General features: G+C 35.4%; 1 protein-coding gene across 1 annotated transcript in view; it reads right to left on the bottom strand.

Annotated features, from left to right (window-relative positions):
• ITPR2 (inositol 1,4,5-trisphosphate receptor type 2) overlaps nucleotides 1–14,572 on the bottom strand; it is a 545,841-nt gene that overhangs the window by 249,868 nt on the left and 281,401 nt on the right. Inside the window, exons 31-32 of the mRNA XM_036758879.1 lie at nucleotides 13,918–14,169; nucleotides 10,552–10,677 (exon numbers count right to left, since the gene is read on the bottom strand). Of these exons, the coding sequence (XP_036614774.1) occupies nucleotides 10,552–10,677; nucleotides 13,918–14,169 (378 nt within the window). The remainder of the gene's footprint in view (nucleotides 1–10,551; nucleotides 10,678–13,917; nucleotides 14,170–14,572) is intronic.

The raw sequence follows: 14,572 nt of genomic DNA, 5'->3' as shown, positions 1-14,572 counted from the left end.
CTAGAACTACTCAGGATGGTCCTGACAACAGCTAGGAAACTGGTCTTCCAAATGGAGATCAGAATTGTGACTTTTTGTTTCATTTCTTTTAATTCTCAGTGACTCATAATAGTGCATCACACATAAGTATATTTAATGATTTTGTTACATCAAAAATTGTATAGAATTTGTTTCTCAAATTATTTTGACAAAAGTAATTCTGATGATAAATTTCAATATATTCCCACACTCAAAATTTGCATTTCATTTAATTCTAGGTCTTGGGTTCCTCTACAGGTCATTTCAATGGGCAGCTGAGACTATTCTCAGGCTCCAATGTCAATGTGAAAACTCCAATGGAAACCAAGATTCCTTTATCTTCTCTAACCTTCCCTCCCCCAAACCAGTAACCATTACTTAGAATTTCAAACATTTCCTAAATGCACAAAAACATTTAGGAACCAAAAAAGGCAACGTGTAATTTAGCAACACTGGATCAAATATAAATATTGTTTTTTTAAAATGTACCCTAATTCTCCATAAAAAAATATGTGAATTGGTGATAAGTGATAGGATTCTACAAAGCAGATGAAATCAACTATGTATTTTGAATGTCTTTCTTTTCTTTCTAATAGAAGCTCTATTTAAAGCTATTATGGCTTCCAAAGGGACTTTGCTTAAATGGATCATCCAGTATCAGTCATAAGCATCAAGTCAAGGAAGTCTTTTCAGTCCTATCACATGAAAAGAGAAGGAAATATGTTTCAAACTCTGAAACCTCTGTTCCATAGCTAAGCTACATACAAGGAGAGAAGGGCCCCAGTCATTTGTCTGCAAATGAAACAAAGTGATTGTCCTGGTAAGCAGTGACATGTTTGACCAACCATGTTATGTGAGCTTCTTAATGGGCATCTGGTGGTACATTTCAGTGCTGCCAACATATCACTTAGAGGTATTTTTAGTTGTTATCGGGTCTCAAGTTTAATGACAAAATTGGGTACATCTTCAAAGGAAAGAGAAATCTAACCTGTGGAGAATACTGCCCATAGTGCATTGGTGTGCTCTAATAACAAAAGCTCAAAGCACCAGACTTACCCACCACTGCAATTATAATAGCCCAAAGAAAATCATTTCCCATCCTCAAAACACCTCTTTCTAGGTGCACTGAAACACTGAAGATCAAAAGGTACTGTCTGCAAATGATCTGAAAGCTATTTAACATCTTTTTAGGGACTAAATAAATACAGTAAATCATCTAAATCTGGACTATCAAATAAATGATTTACGAGCAAGCATGGTATGGTTCCTTTGGTGGGAAGGGAGAGAAAGAAAGAGAGAGGAAGGGAGAAAGAAACTGGGACATACAGAGACAAAGAGACAGATAAGACAGATGGGGGGAGGAGGATGAGGGGAGAGGGGGAGGGAGGGGGAGAGGGAGAGAGAATAAGTTTTTAATAAAATGTTACGTCTTATCTAAACTTCTGTCCCCAGTGCCTAACACAGTGTTCTATACACTGTATATAAGATTATAGGTATAGAGCTAGAAAGGACTTCAGAGGTCAACCTTCTTATTTTACAGATGAGGAAACTGAGGCCCAGGAAGGTGAAACAATTTTCCCAAGATCACACAGTATCTTGCTTACTAAATGCTTGTTATTATTGCTATTGAGTCAGACTGTAGAATACGTGACATTTAATATTCAATTATTTTTCTACTGAGATTATATGTTTTCCAAATTTTCAGCTAGACCTAGAGTCCAGAAGACCTGAGTTCAAATACAGCATCAGACACTTAACAGGCCGTGTGACCGTGGGCAAATCACAGCCACTTTCTGAATCAGTTTCCTATTCCCCAGGTTATTGTGAGAATAAAATGAGATATTTATAAAATACTTCGCAAATCTTAAAGCACTATGTTAATGCTAGCTGTGACCAGCTGCACGATCCTTGACAAGTGCCTTCCCCTCTTGGACCTTCAGTTGCCACACCTGTGATACGAGAATACTGGGCTAGGTATTGTCTTCCAACTTTGAAATTATGTGGTTGTATAGACATACACACAAATATACTACATCAACACATCTAGATAATATATATATATATATGTATATATGTATATATACACACACAATACAGACATTTATCTGTGTTTTGTGTAGAAAAAGGGCCAGAGAAATGTAAGTTCTTCAAGTCTGAAGATGTTGCTGTTGATAGTGTTTTATCCATGTGGTATTGTCATTAAAAAGACCCAAAGTTCACATTTACTACATATTGAGATTCTTCTCATGTATATGGCTGTACAGAGCCCCACTGTTTGCAAGGACTATTAGCTATTTACAGCTCTGCTGACTGAACAACTAGAACCACAGTGTTGATTAATAGCTCTGTGCTAAGTAGAGTGCCAGAAGATTCCGTCCTTGGCTCTGTTCTGTTCAACATTTTTATCAATTACTAAAGGCCCAAAGCTGGAAGAGATAAATATTCTATGTAATAAAATGGAGAATCAAAGACATCTCGATAGACTGAAACACTGGGCTAAAATCAAGATGATGAAACATAATAAAAATAAGAGGTTAGTACACAAATACTCGGGGGGGAGGGAGGTGCTGACTTGCAAACTATTCATGTGAAAAAAATCTTTGGGCTTTCACAATATCTCAAAGCAAGAACGGATCTCAGAGGCATTCAGAAATGACATCTACCTACCTATACACAAATTTGCTCTACCACACTTAAAAGTGTTTCTTCAAAGTCTGAAGAAAAGGAAAACCTCCTGTCTTCTAAGGCGACCCATTTCACTTTGGAAAAGCTTTAATTCTTAAGAAAGTGTCTTTACAGAAAGTCTAATTTTCCTCTTTACAACTTCAATCCCTGATTCATACTTTTTTCCTCTAGAGGCATGAAGAACAGCCAACTTCCATACGACAGCCTTGCGAAGACAGCAACCACCCTCTTCTCCAAAGTCTTCCCTTGTCCAGTCTAAGCATGCCCAATTCCTTCAAAGACCTTCTTACAGCAAAAACATGAGACCCTTTACCATTCTGAATACCCTATTCTGGATACTCTATGGATCATTACTATCTATCCATGTACTCTGTAGGTGTCTTGTATGTACCTCTTCATTTACATGTTGTCTCCCCATTTAGAATGTAAGCTTCTGGAGGACAAGAACATTTACTTTTCTTAAATTCCTAGAATGTGGAGTGCCAGATACACAATAAGCACTTAAATACGTGTTGACTGGCTGGCTTCCTAAAATGTGGCATACAATTAACTGAACATAATTCTCTATATATAGTGTGACTGGAGTAGAGTACAGTAAGACTATCACTTCCATCACGCTATATACGAGGCCTCACTCTGAAAACAGCCTAAGACTGGTGACTTTCATGGCTTGACTCATACTGAGCTAAAATATAAGACATGACCACAAATTTGATATGAACCAACAATCATGTGGCTATTAAAAATTCTAAGGAAAACTTACTTTTAAAATAGTCTGTAGTCTAATATGGAAATATATTTTGCATGACTGCACATGTATAACCTATATCAAATTGCTTGCCTTGCTTTCTCAATGGGGGAGGAAAGTATAGAATTTGGAACACAAAATTTTTTTAAATGAATGTTAAAAATTGTTTTTACATGTGACTGGGGAAAAAATAAAATATTAAATTAAAAAATGATTTAGCCTTTGCAAAAAAAAACATATAATAGTCTATATTGTGGAAGGCAATAATCCCAGTATATTTTGACCACATTGTCCCTTGCCTAACACAAGATGGCCTTCCAGAACCTATCTTTGTTGCTGGACTACTCATATATCTTAAATGAGTTGAAAATCACTAACTCTTTTTCTCCTGCTAAAAGATACTGGCATTACTATATGCCCTGCCTATCTGTCCTTCAGATCCCTGGCCCTGTCACCTGATCTACTGAGGTAACTCAAGGAATCTTGCACTTTTTCCATCCCTTAGGACTAACAGTCCTTGGAATCTGCCCCACAGCTCAACTTTCTTTTGGATGTTGAATCCATCAGTTAACATTTTGAATTCAGTAAGGGCAAAGACTGTCTCACCTTACCTATTTATATCCCTAGCATTTAGCACTCAGAGATATAAATCCTTGGCTAGTGATTGGCACATAGTAAGTACTTAATAAGTGCTTTTGATTTATTCATTCCTTCAACTCTATGGCACCTGTGAGTTCTCAACTTCATTCTGTAGAACATGAGACTGCTTTCTTCACACATGTGGGAAGATTCTCATAGCCATCACGTAATCCCAAGGGTTTAGTAGTCCTTCTTCTCTCCTTTTCTCTCTGTGACATTCTTTTACCCTGCAAGAGTGGTGAGGATTCTCTTCTATCTCTTCAGATGATTTTTGCATTTTGTTTTCCTATTGATATACTTTTCAAGGAAAATGTCATTCTCCCCATTAACCTAGAAAGTATAAAGGTTTTCTTCAAGCCTTCTCATCTTCTCTTCTAGCAGGAATACCATCCTGAATTTTGTTCATTGTTGTTATTCAGTCATTTCAGTTGTGCCTGATTCTTCATGATCCCATTTGGGGTTTTCTTGGCAAATACACAGGAGTGGGGTTTCTCATTTCCTTTTCCAGCTCATTTTATGATGAGGAAACTGAGACAAACAGGTGACTTCTTGGCCAGAGTCACACAGCTAGTAAGTGTCTGAGGCCACATTTGAACTCAGGTTCTCTAGAATTCAGGCCTGGCACTCTAAGTACTGCACCACCTAGCTGTTTGAATTTTATTCATACATACAATAACTATTATTTGGTGCTGGCAGAATTCTGGGCTCAATTCTGGGTATTGCATTTTATAAGAGAAAACAATAAATTGAAGTATCTAGGAGAGATAGACTAAAATGATGAGGCATCAGGAGGTCATGCTGATTTAAGGAACAGTTGAAGAAACTGATATTTAGCTTAGACAAGTGAAGACTAAGGGAAGTCATGATAACTGTCTTTAAACATTCAAAAGTATCAGTAATAAAATGGACTCAGTCTAGAGGTTGTAAGTTCTCCATCACAGGAGGTATTTAAGTAGAAACTTGAAAATATATTTCAGGAAATGGCTCCTGCAAGTGGCTGGAGGACTGAACTGGAGAACCACTACCATTAGACTCAGAGTAGAATTCCTTAACTCTGCTGTTCATGGATATTTTTAGCTTATACAATGTCAAGTCAACAAACGAGCATATAATAAGCACATAATATATACTAGTCATTAAGTTAAGTGTAGGAATACAAAGAAACGCAAACATACATCTTTTATCAAAATGATGAATACCTCTTCCAATTGCTGTAAGTCACTATAGCCTACTAATTGATTGTCCTAGCATTCCACAACTCTTGTCACATGTGAAATCAATGCATCTTACAGTAACATTTAACTCACTCATTGATGGGTTGTGACATTTGAGCATTACTTTACTGTTGCTAGACTAGGCATATGATATTAATTCCAGGCCATGCAATTAGGCTGCATGGCACAGTGATAGGGCCTGGCTCCCTTGGATCCAGGAAGACTTGGTTTAAGTCCTTGCTTTGACACAGTGGTTGTATGTCCAAAGGCAAGTTGTTTAATCTCCCAGTGCTCTGGATAACTTTCTGTGACTCTGTTTTAGAGATGATGATCTGCACTGGTAGGGGGAGTGACTAATACAAGTTGGTAGGCTTACAACTTTCTACAGAATTTAAACAAAATTAATGAACATATCTATCCTTCCAGTTTCCAAGGTAAGGAGTCCTTTATATACAAAGTATATAAGGCCAAATATCACTTATTTAAACCTGTTTATTCGTTAATATACATCTGAAAATTTGAGTTGTACTCTTCAAGAGCACTTTTTGAGGGACTCTGGTTAAAGCCAAACATTAAGGAGGCACTACAATAAATTCAGATTGCTTTTCTTTTCTCTGCCACAGAAGGGAGGAAGTGGAAAGGTTGCCCTTATCCTCATGTTACCCCTCAAACTCCATTAATTTCCTACTTTCCAAACTCTTTATCAATGGTGGATTCACTTGGAGCAGTGCTTTATTCTCACATTTTCATAAATTCAAGACCTCAGACAATATATTTTGTTAAGTTAAACAATAATTAAATTTCTGGTTTATCAAAATAGCTAAAATCAAGATTCCTTGAATATTTATTAGCACAATAGTGAATAAAGGATGCTAACTTGGAACAATCAGTGGCAAATATCAAATGGAAAATGCCAAGAAAAATCTTTAGTTGTATGTCCTATTTTCTTAATAGAGACTTATATGTGACCTTGATCTTTTTAAAATGTATCTTCAATTCATAGCACTGTGCTCACTCTGCAAATCACTCTGTAATCCGTTTAATGTCTTCTTGCAATTCAAGAGCACAGTCATTAGGATGTATCAGCTCCATATTTTTGCCTCAAGGGTCTTTTATGATGTTTATAGCTAGTTAAATAGAAAAACTTCTATGAGGGCAACAGAGTGTTTTGGGACTACATATTTGGTCCGTTTCTATTCATTTTATTTTATATAAAGGTGAGTCAATATTCCACAGCTCATGATTATATAAAATAGATTGAATAAAACTGGAGCTCACATGCTAATAACAAAACTATAGATAATGGTAAAAATCTAGATAGGATGCCATTATTGATATTTAATTAAATTCTGCAAACCTTTTAAGTACCTACTATGTGAAATACAGTGTGATAGGTACTGGGAAAAATATGAAAAATGACATTATTCAAATTTAACAATGAGATATGGTACGCACAAATAAGTACGATACAAAGGAAGATGTAAGAAGTTTAAGACAAAAGCCCAGGCAAATTTCTATGGGAAATCTGAAAAAGGAGATATTACATCCTGAGGAGGGAGGAAAGGTAAAAGATTTCATGAAGGAGACAGTATCTAAGTTAGGTCTTGAAGAAAAGGTTGTCAACAGAGATTCTGGATGTGAAGACAAACAAAAGTACAGAATTAGGACAAGGTAGAAAAAGAATGGGCAATAAAGGGTAGTTGAAAAAGACAAAATAAGACAAACAATTTGAAACTATGCCTGAAAATCTACTAAATTTTGTATACCCTTTGACGGGGGCAGCTAGGTGGCACAATGGATAGAGCACTGGGCTTGGAATTAAGAAGACTCCTTGCTAATCTCAAATCTAGCCTCAGACACTTAATAACTGTGTAACCCTGGGAAAGTCACTTAACCTTGTTTGCCTCAGTTTCCTTATCTATAAAATGAGCTGGAGAAGGAAATGGCAAACCACTCCAGTATCTCTGCCAAGAAAACCTCAAATGGGATCTCAAAGAATTGGATACAACTGTCTATTTCTCAAATATATCAAAGAAAGAGGAAAAGGACCAATCCGTACAAAAATATTTATAGCAGCTCTATTTGTGGTGGCAAAGAATTAGAAACTGAAAAGATGCTCATCAATTAAGGAATAGCTGAACAAGTTAAGGTATATTAATATGACAGAATATTATTGTTTTGTAAGAAATCATAAAGGGGATGGGAATACTTATAGGAACTGATGCAAAGTGAAATGAGCAGAACTAGAGAATTTTACACAATAACAATATTTTAAAGACAAACAACTTTGAAAGACTTGGGAATTTTTATCAATACAATGACCAACCACAATTCCAGAAGACTCATGATGGAACACACTATTCATATCCAAATAGAAAGATGATGGACTCAAAGTGCAGTTCAAGACATTTTTTGTTATTATTGTTGGGCATGGCCAAGGAAGGAATTTGTTTTGCTTGACTATATATGTTTGCAACATAGATGTTGTTTTTCTTGCTTCCTCAGGAGGAGATAGGAAAGGTTATGGGAGGAACCGAAAGCATACTTTTTTTTTTAAATGCAATTCAATTTTTTTAATGACTGATAACAAGATCAGGGATAGCTAGTAGGATGGTGGTGTCATGAATAAAATAAGAGAAGCTATAATGAAGGATAGGTTTTGTAAAGATTAAATTTAGCAAAGTAGAAGAAGGTAATGAGAAAGTTCAAGGAGGGAATCTTCACTCTGTCCAATAAAGCAAGAGGCTAAGAAATATGCCAAACGTGATAGGAGAGTTGTAAAGTTCAAGGCTAAATGAAATGGGAGAAGTAGAAGGACAATAGATTGTATTCAGAGAGGAAAATTCCAAAGTTCACAATATTAGAGGTGGAATAGTAAAAACTACAAAGTGATGATGAAGCCTTCGGTGTGAAAAGCCTCTCGGATAGCTGAAATATTGTGGCCAGAGTGGCCTTTGTTTTCTTTGAGTGACTCAGTTTATCTCATTGAGCCTTGCTGGGTGCTGGGTCTGCTGCTTCTCTTCCGGGGCAGGAAGCCCAGAGACCCATGCCTGGGAGCAGAGAACTTCCTGTGTGACCTCTTCCGGGGCAGAAAGCCCAGAGACCCATGCCTGGGAGCAGAGAACTTCCTGTGTGATGATTCATGGGGCTGGCTGAGGGGAGGGGCCAACTCAAGAACCAATCGGCCCTGGTCATTCAGGCAGCGCTTGATGATGTCAAAAACTCTATAAGAGGAGAGAAGATAGCTTGAAGAGCCCTTTTTTCTTTCCATTGGAGCCAGAGATGCCTACAGCCAAAGGTGAAGCAGGAGCTGCCGGTAGCAGAGCTGACCCACGTGTGGACCGAGGAGCACTGAGCAAGGACTTGAGGCCAGTGGGTAATCTTCTTACCGTAGAGGGGAGGCATGTATATGATTTTGCTTTATACCATCATGCTTCTCTGTGGCCTTCTGGTTACTCTTGTGAGGCAGACTTATTGGGCCTGGAAGCTTTTGATCAAAATATCAAAATGGGGACACTGGTTCGTGGGCCTGTTACTGTGGAGCTTAAATACATGCTTTAATTTTTCTGCCTTCTACCTAGAGAATTCCTTATATCCTGCGGTTCCGAACCTTTCAGGCATATATATGATTCTCTTTGAAATCATAAATTCTGCCTTCATAATACAAATATAATGAAAGTAAAAGTCACAAAAAGCTGACTTGTCAAAGGAACTGTGAAAATAAACACAATATGCATCACTGATACCATTCCTTAATGGAAAGGATAAAATGTCATTAATGACATGACACAGTAAGTCATATTATCATGAAAAATCATTAAGGAACTGGAGAATTTTTCCGACTTCGAATCTGCTTCATAGTTGTCAGAGATCATTTTTGATTATATCAACTAGGAAAGGAATGGTTTATGCACGGATATAAATCTAACATAAGCAACTGTACAAAGGTAACGGGATGACTTTGGGCCTCATGAAACAAAAAAAGTGGAATAGTAATGTGCCTCACTTCAAAAACCTTCCTATCTATTCAAAGCAAAGATTATGTCCATTTTACAATGTAACAATTTAAAGAATTTCATTTGGAAAATCTTTAACTTTGCCTTTGGACTATAATAGTAAGATAGGCAACCAGGTCATACAGTAGATAAAACACTGAACCTGTCCTTAATTCAAACTAGCCTCAGAAACTTACTAGTTGTATGACCCTAGAAAAGTCACATAACCTCTGCCTGCCTCAGTTTCCTCACCTGCAAAATGGTGATAATATCGTACCCACCTCACAAAGTGGTTATGAGAATAAGATAACGGTTGAAAATCACTTTGCAGACCTTAAAATGCTATATAAATTCTAGGTGTTTTTAAGATATTTGTGATAAAAAGATGGTTATCTGATGGCTGGTTCTAGCCAAAGTTCTAAGAAGAGCTTCATGGAATAAACGTAAAAGTAATAAGCTTTAGATAATTAACCCAATTCCATATTCTTTCTGTTCAAACCTTCACACAGTCAGGAGAGGAAGGCTGGTATAGTGACCTAATTGAGTTAGAACTTGATACACAAAAGAGTAGCATGCAGAAGAAAGAGTAAGGAAAATATTTAAAACCAAGTCAAGATAGTTTGGGGGACTTATAACCCAAAAGTGCTAGGGAATAATCTTTCTGTTATATTTTGTGTTGATCAGACCTAGTCTTAAGTATGGAATTATAAAAAGACATATGGAGAAACAGAAGAGGGTAAAAGAGAGACAAGGGAAGGAGAAAGTGCCAATATATACTGTTACAAATTTTCACATCCATTAATTTCTCCTTAACAATGAAATCACAGGTCCAGTCCATATCCCTACGTATAAATTGAATAAAAATTAGTAATCTAAACTAGAAAAAGGTTCTTTCCACTGGTCCTTTCCTCCAACCTATTTAAAATTACCAGATCAACTGCTATGTATAAAAATATCAAACAGCCACATGAGAAATGGGAAATGTAGATAATTAACCAGAAAATTTGCTGTAGTTTTTTAATTCTTACAAATAGAATTGATTACACTTGTCATTTTTAATTCAAAAGCTTAATGTTTTATAGAAACATTTTTAAATTATGAAAGGACAAAAAATAATCACAGCCATCATTAAATACTTCCACTTGTTCTTGGTGAAGCGTAATTAAATATTAATGCTTTTTAAAGTTAGAGCAAATTCTATTGCTACTTCAATTATCTTAATTAGATTTCAAAAGTCTGTCAGAATACTTACCCTTGCCATATCAACAAGGAAGTTCTCAAATAATTTCCAAATGTGGTTACTAGTATAGATTTCTTTCATTTCCACTTCAGTATCCACATAACAGTGATTAACAAAATTCACATATGCGATCTTAACCTGCAGAAGTATCATATAGTTATCCTTTTCCTACTCACAGTTAACAAAACAATTTAACAAAGGGCCAATTAAATGTTCTTTAATTACCATTCAAATATATTTCAATAACTTTTTCAGGAGAAACACATTTTGAGGATATGGGGTTGTTTTTATTATTTGAAAAGGTAACAAATGCTGTGACAAATAAAATGAAGCTAGCTGTCAAAAAGGCATCAGAGGCATAAGTCTCAATGTGCTTTCAACATTTCTCAAGTCCATGGGGAATATGAGACAGTGTTCATGCCCTCAGGCCCAAATTTATAGTGACAATGTTGTAATATTCAAGGTACCTAAGCAAAAGAGTTTAGAAACAAAGCTTCTTCTCTGGAGAGGATAGGGCTACTGAAATTAATATACTTTTTTTTCCACATATACTTTTTAAGCTTCATGACCATCTTCTACATCAGGCTATTCTGGCTCACCAGGTAACCTACTGCATGACTAACAGAGACAGCAACTATATTTTTTCCAGGAATCTAACAAATAGATACTTTCAAGTTCATTCCTACACAAGGCTACTTGGAGGTAAGCAGGATAGTCACTTTTTGAATTACCAAAATTGGGGAAATTAAACTTTATGTTGTAGATACTACATAAAATGGTCATTTGCTTACCACATATTCACCATATCAGTAATGTATTACAATACCTAAATCAATTTTTAGTCTCATAGATATAGCCATTCCTTTTAAAAGTCGAAATCACAACCCAGCTACACATGCCCAATCCTCTGTAAATCTTTTCCATGTCTTCACATAAGAGATCCACTCAATGTGCTGGATGGTTTTCTGGCTCTCCCTCCAGAAATCAGGAGAGTAACAATGGAGCCCTTAGGCTATCCACAATTTATCCCTCACTCTTGCCACCGGACTAGCCCACCTTCTTTATTATGCATTTCTTTGATGACATACTTTTCTACAGTTTTTATTCACAGATCTTTATTATGTATTATAATTGATTGCTTATAATCCTCCATTAATCCTTCTCTGAAAATGACACGAGTTTATTCTAGTATTATAAAAATGACATGACTTTATTCTAAATTAGTGTGTCCTTATCTGCTATATCTCTCTATTTGGCAAGTAAAGCAGGTGATTTTAGTAATTATTGGGGTGGGGGGGGTGTTCTCCTTGTTCTCCTTACTTTACCAATTGATCACAGGATTACTCTGTGTTCAGCAATATTTCAAAAAGAAAATTATTTCAATATACACTTTGGAAATCTTCAGATTAATGGCACTGATCCAGCAGTTAGGCAGCTTTGGTGAACACATAATAAAGTCAACATGTCCCTGCTCTATCATCAAAGTCAGATCAAAATTGTTAGGGTATTGACAATAAAACTCTAAGAGAAGATACAAATAGTTGTTTAACAACTAATTATTCCATATTTTTAGGGATATATCAGTACCATAAAACAAAGTATGCTTTATGTGGTAATAGTAATAATAGTGAACATCTATATAGCACTTTAAGGTTTACAAAGCACTTTCCATGTTATCTCATTTGATACTTACAATTCTAAGAGGTAGGTACTATTGCCTCCATTTTTATGGATTAAAAAAATATAGAAGCTGAAGGAAATTGTGACTTACCAAGTTCATACAGTTACTAAGTGTCTGGGGCAAGATTTGAACTCAGGTTTTACTGACTCTACCTTGCTGTGTGATACTGCTATGATATGCTGTTAATCAGTAAGTATTTATTGAGCAACTGCTGTGTACTTGGAATTGTACTCCAAGCAATGAACAATATAAAAATGTCAGAGATGAAAGTTCAAGGAACTTATAATATAACTAGGAAGACAATGTTTAAATGCAAGGAATGATTACCATAAAATACTTATAAAATACTTAGGAAGTTACCTATAGGTTAAAAGGGAAATGTTTTTCTTCTTCTCTTTTCCCACAGTGATAACTTTCTCATCTCTGGTTCCTATTACTGGTTTAATCTTGACACTAGGAGAGGTGGGTAGCAAAGAGGACCTTCTTGAAGTTCTCATTAACTTTCTCAGCTATTCCTAACTTTCATTCATTTTACTTTTTTTTTAATCCCATGAAAAAACAATGGAAAAAAAAATACTGTGTGGTTATAATGGGGCCAACACTGTGCTTGGCACTCTGAGGAAATATAAAACTGACAAATCACATGGTACTATTTCATAAAGTAATTATTATCTTGTTGGGAAGATGGCTATTATAAAATTAGAAGAGAATATGCAACAGTCTAGAATGATATACTAAATCATGTACTATAGATTATATTTGTCATATTTCAGAGAATATTAATTAGGCCTAGAATTTTATGGAAGAGATAGGAATTGAGCTGAGCCTTAAAATACAGAAAATATTCTAATCAGTTTTATATCAAAAAAGAAAAAATAGCCAAAATTTAAAAGCTAATTTCAGAAAAAAAAAACCATAAACCAAAAATCCATACATCCTTTCTAGTTACCACAAAGTTGGCGATGAGTTGATGAATTTTTTTTTGTCCACAGCAACTCAAAACTCTACACTGATGAATGGAAGGGTAAAGATCTCTATTGGTAAAGGGAATACTCTCACTGATTTAAATCATAGCCTTTCTAACATACGTCCCTTAATGACGAAATTATATAACCCTTATAATCTGAACAAAGATACAAGTACTCAGAAGAATAGCATAAACTCACTCTGCTTTTAGATAAATTTTGTACCTATTTATATAGTTTGTAAATCTCTATTATTTCTAAACTCAGGTACCACTACATAAGTAAAAGCTACTTTATATGATGCAAAAAAAAATTTAAATTCACATAAGAGTATCTATTTTTGTGTTTCTCAAGGCAGTGTTTTAATTTTGCAAAAAAAATTAAAGGTTTAATAAGTGCAGAATGTCTGCCCATGTTGTACTAAATAATCCTTGGAATTCAAGAAATTGATTGAATAGCATAATGTACAAAAGAAATTGAAATTACTAGCATAATGTAAAAAATGTACATAAAGTATAATCACTATTACACAAATCTATTGTCACCAACTAGATTACTGGAAAGCAAACTGCTTTTGAAAGACCTCAATGATTTCTTTAATTATGCCACTGAAGAACAAGCACAATATAGTAAGAACCCCAATATCATGAGTGACTATATTCTTGTACAAATACTACCATAGTTCTAAAAGTATTTCAATGCATAATAACTCTTCAGCTTTCTAAGGCTTACCTCAGGAATGCAGTCATCATGGGCTACTACTCTCACTATATCATCCAGGGGCAGAAGAGAATTGCATTTGATTTCAGTATATACATTCTTTCCTTCAGTACATGCTGCCAATAATTCCACAAGTGTTACATGGTAAGCTAAAGGTCCACTATCATCTCCTCGGTCTCTCTCAGAACACATCATTTGTAGAAGGATGGGAAACGATGCTCTATCGTTGTAAAATATCAGCACATCTTCACCTCCATTTATTAGCTGAAATAATTAAGATTTTTTTAATTTTTTAAGGTATGCAAGATTCTTTATAGCAAACATAGGCAACATTACATAAATTCTAATGAACTAAGTAAAAAAAGATAAAGACAAATGTTATATAAAAGTACATTCACATACAAAATAACGATGCAAATTCCATCAAATTGGTACACAGATTAGAGACTAGAGAGAAGTTGGCACAACTGATTGATACATTGGGAAAGTGTGAAAACATGTGTAATGTATAATTCCTGTGGACCTCCCACTGCCACGTAGTAGTAGGTTAAGGGTATAGTCTCAGCTTTTCACTGACTGCTGCTTGATATTTATATTTTTGTTACATTTACTTTTAATTTGTCAGTCTGTCATCACTCTCCATCTAAATTGTTTCACTTACTGTGTA

The sequence above is a fragment of the Trichosurus vulpecula genome, chromosome 5 (assembly GCF_011100635.1).
Source record: "Trichosurus vulpecula isolate mTriVul1 chromosome 5, mTriVul1.pri, whole genome shotgun sequence".
NCBI lineage: Eukaryota > Metazoa > Chordata > Mammalia > Diprotodontia > Phalangeridae > Trichosurus > Trichosurus vulpecula.
Note: the sequence above shows the minus strand (reverse complement) of the source record. Positions and strands in the feature narration are given on the sequence as shown.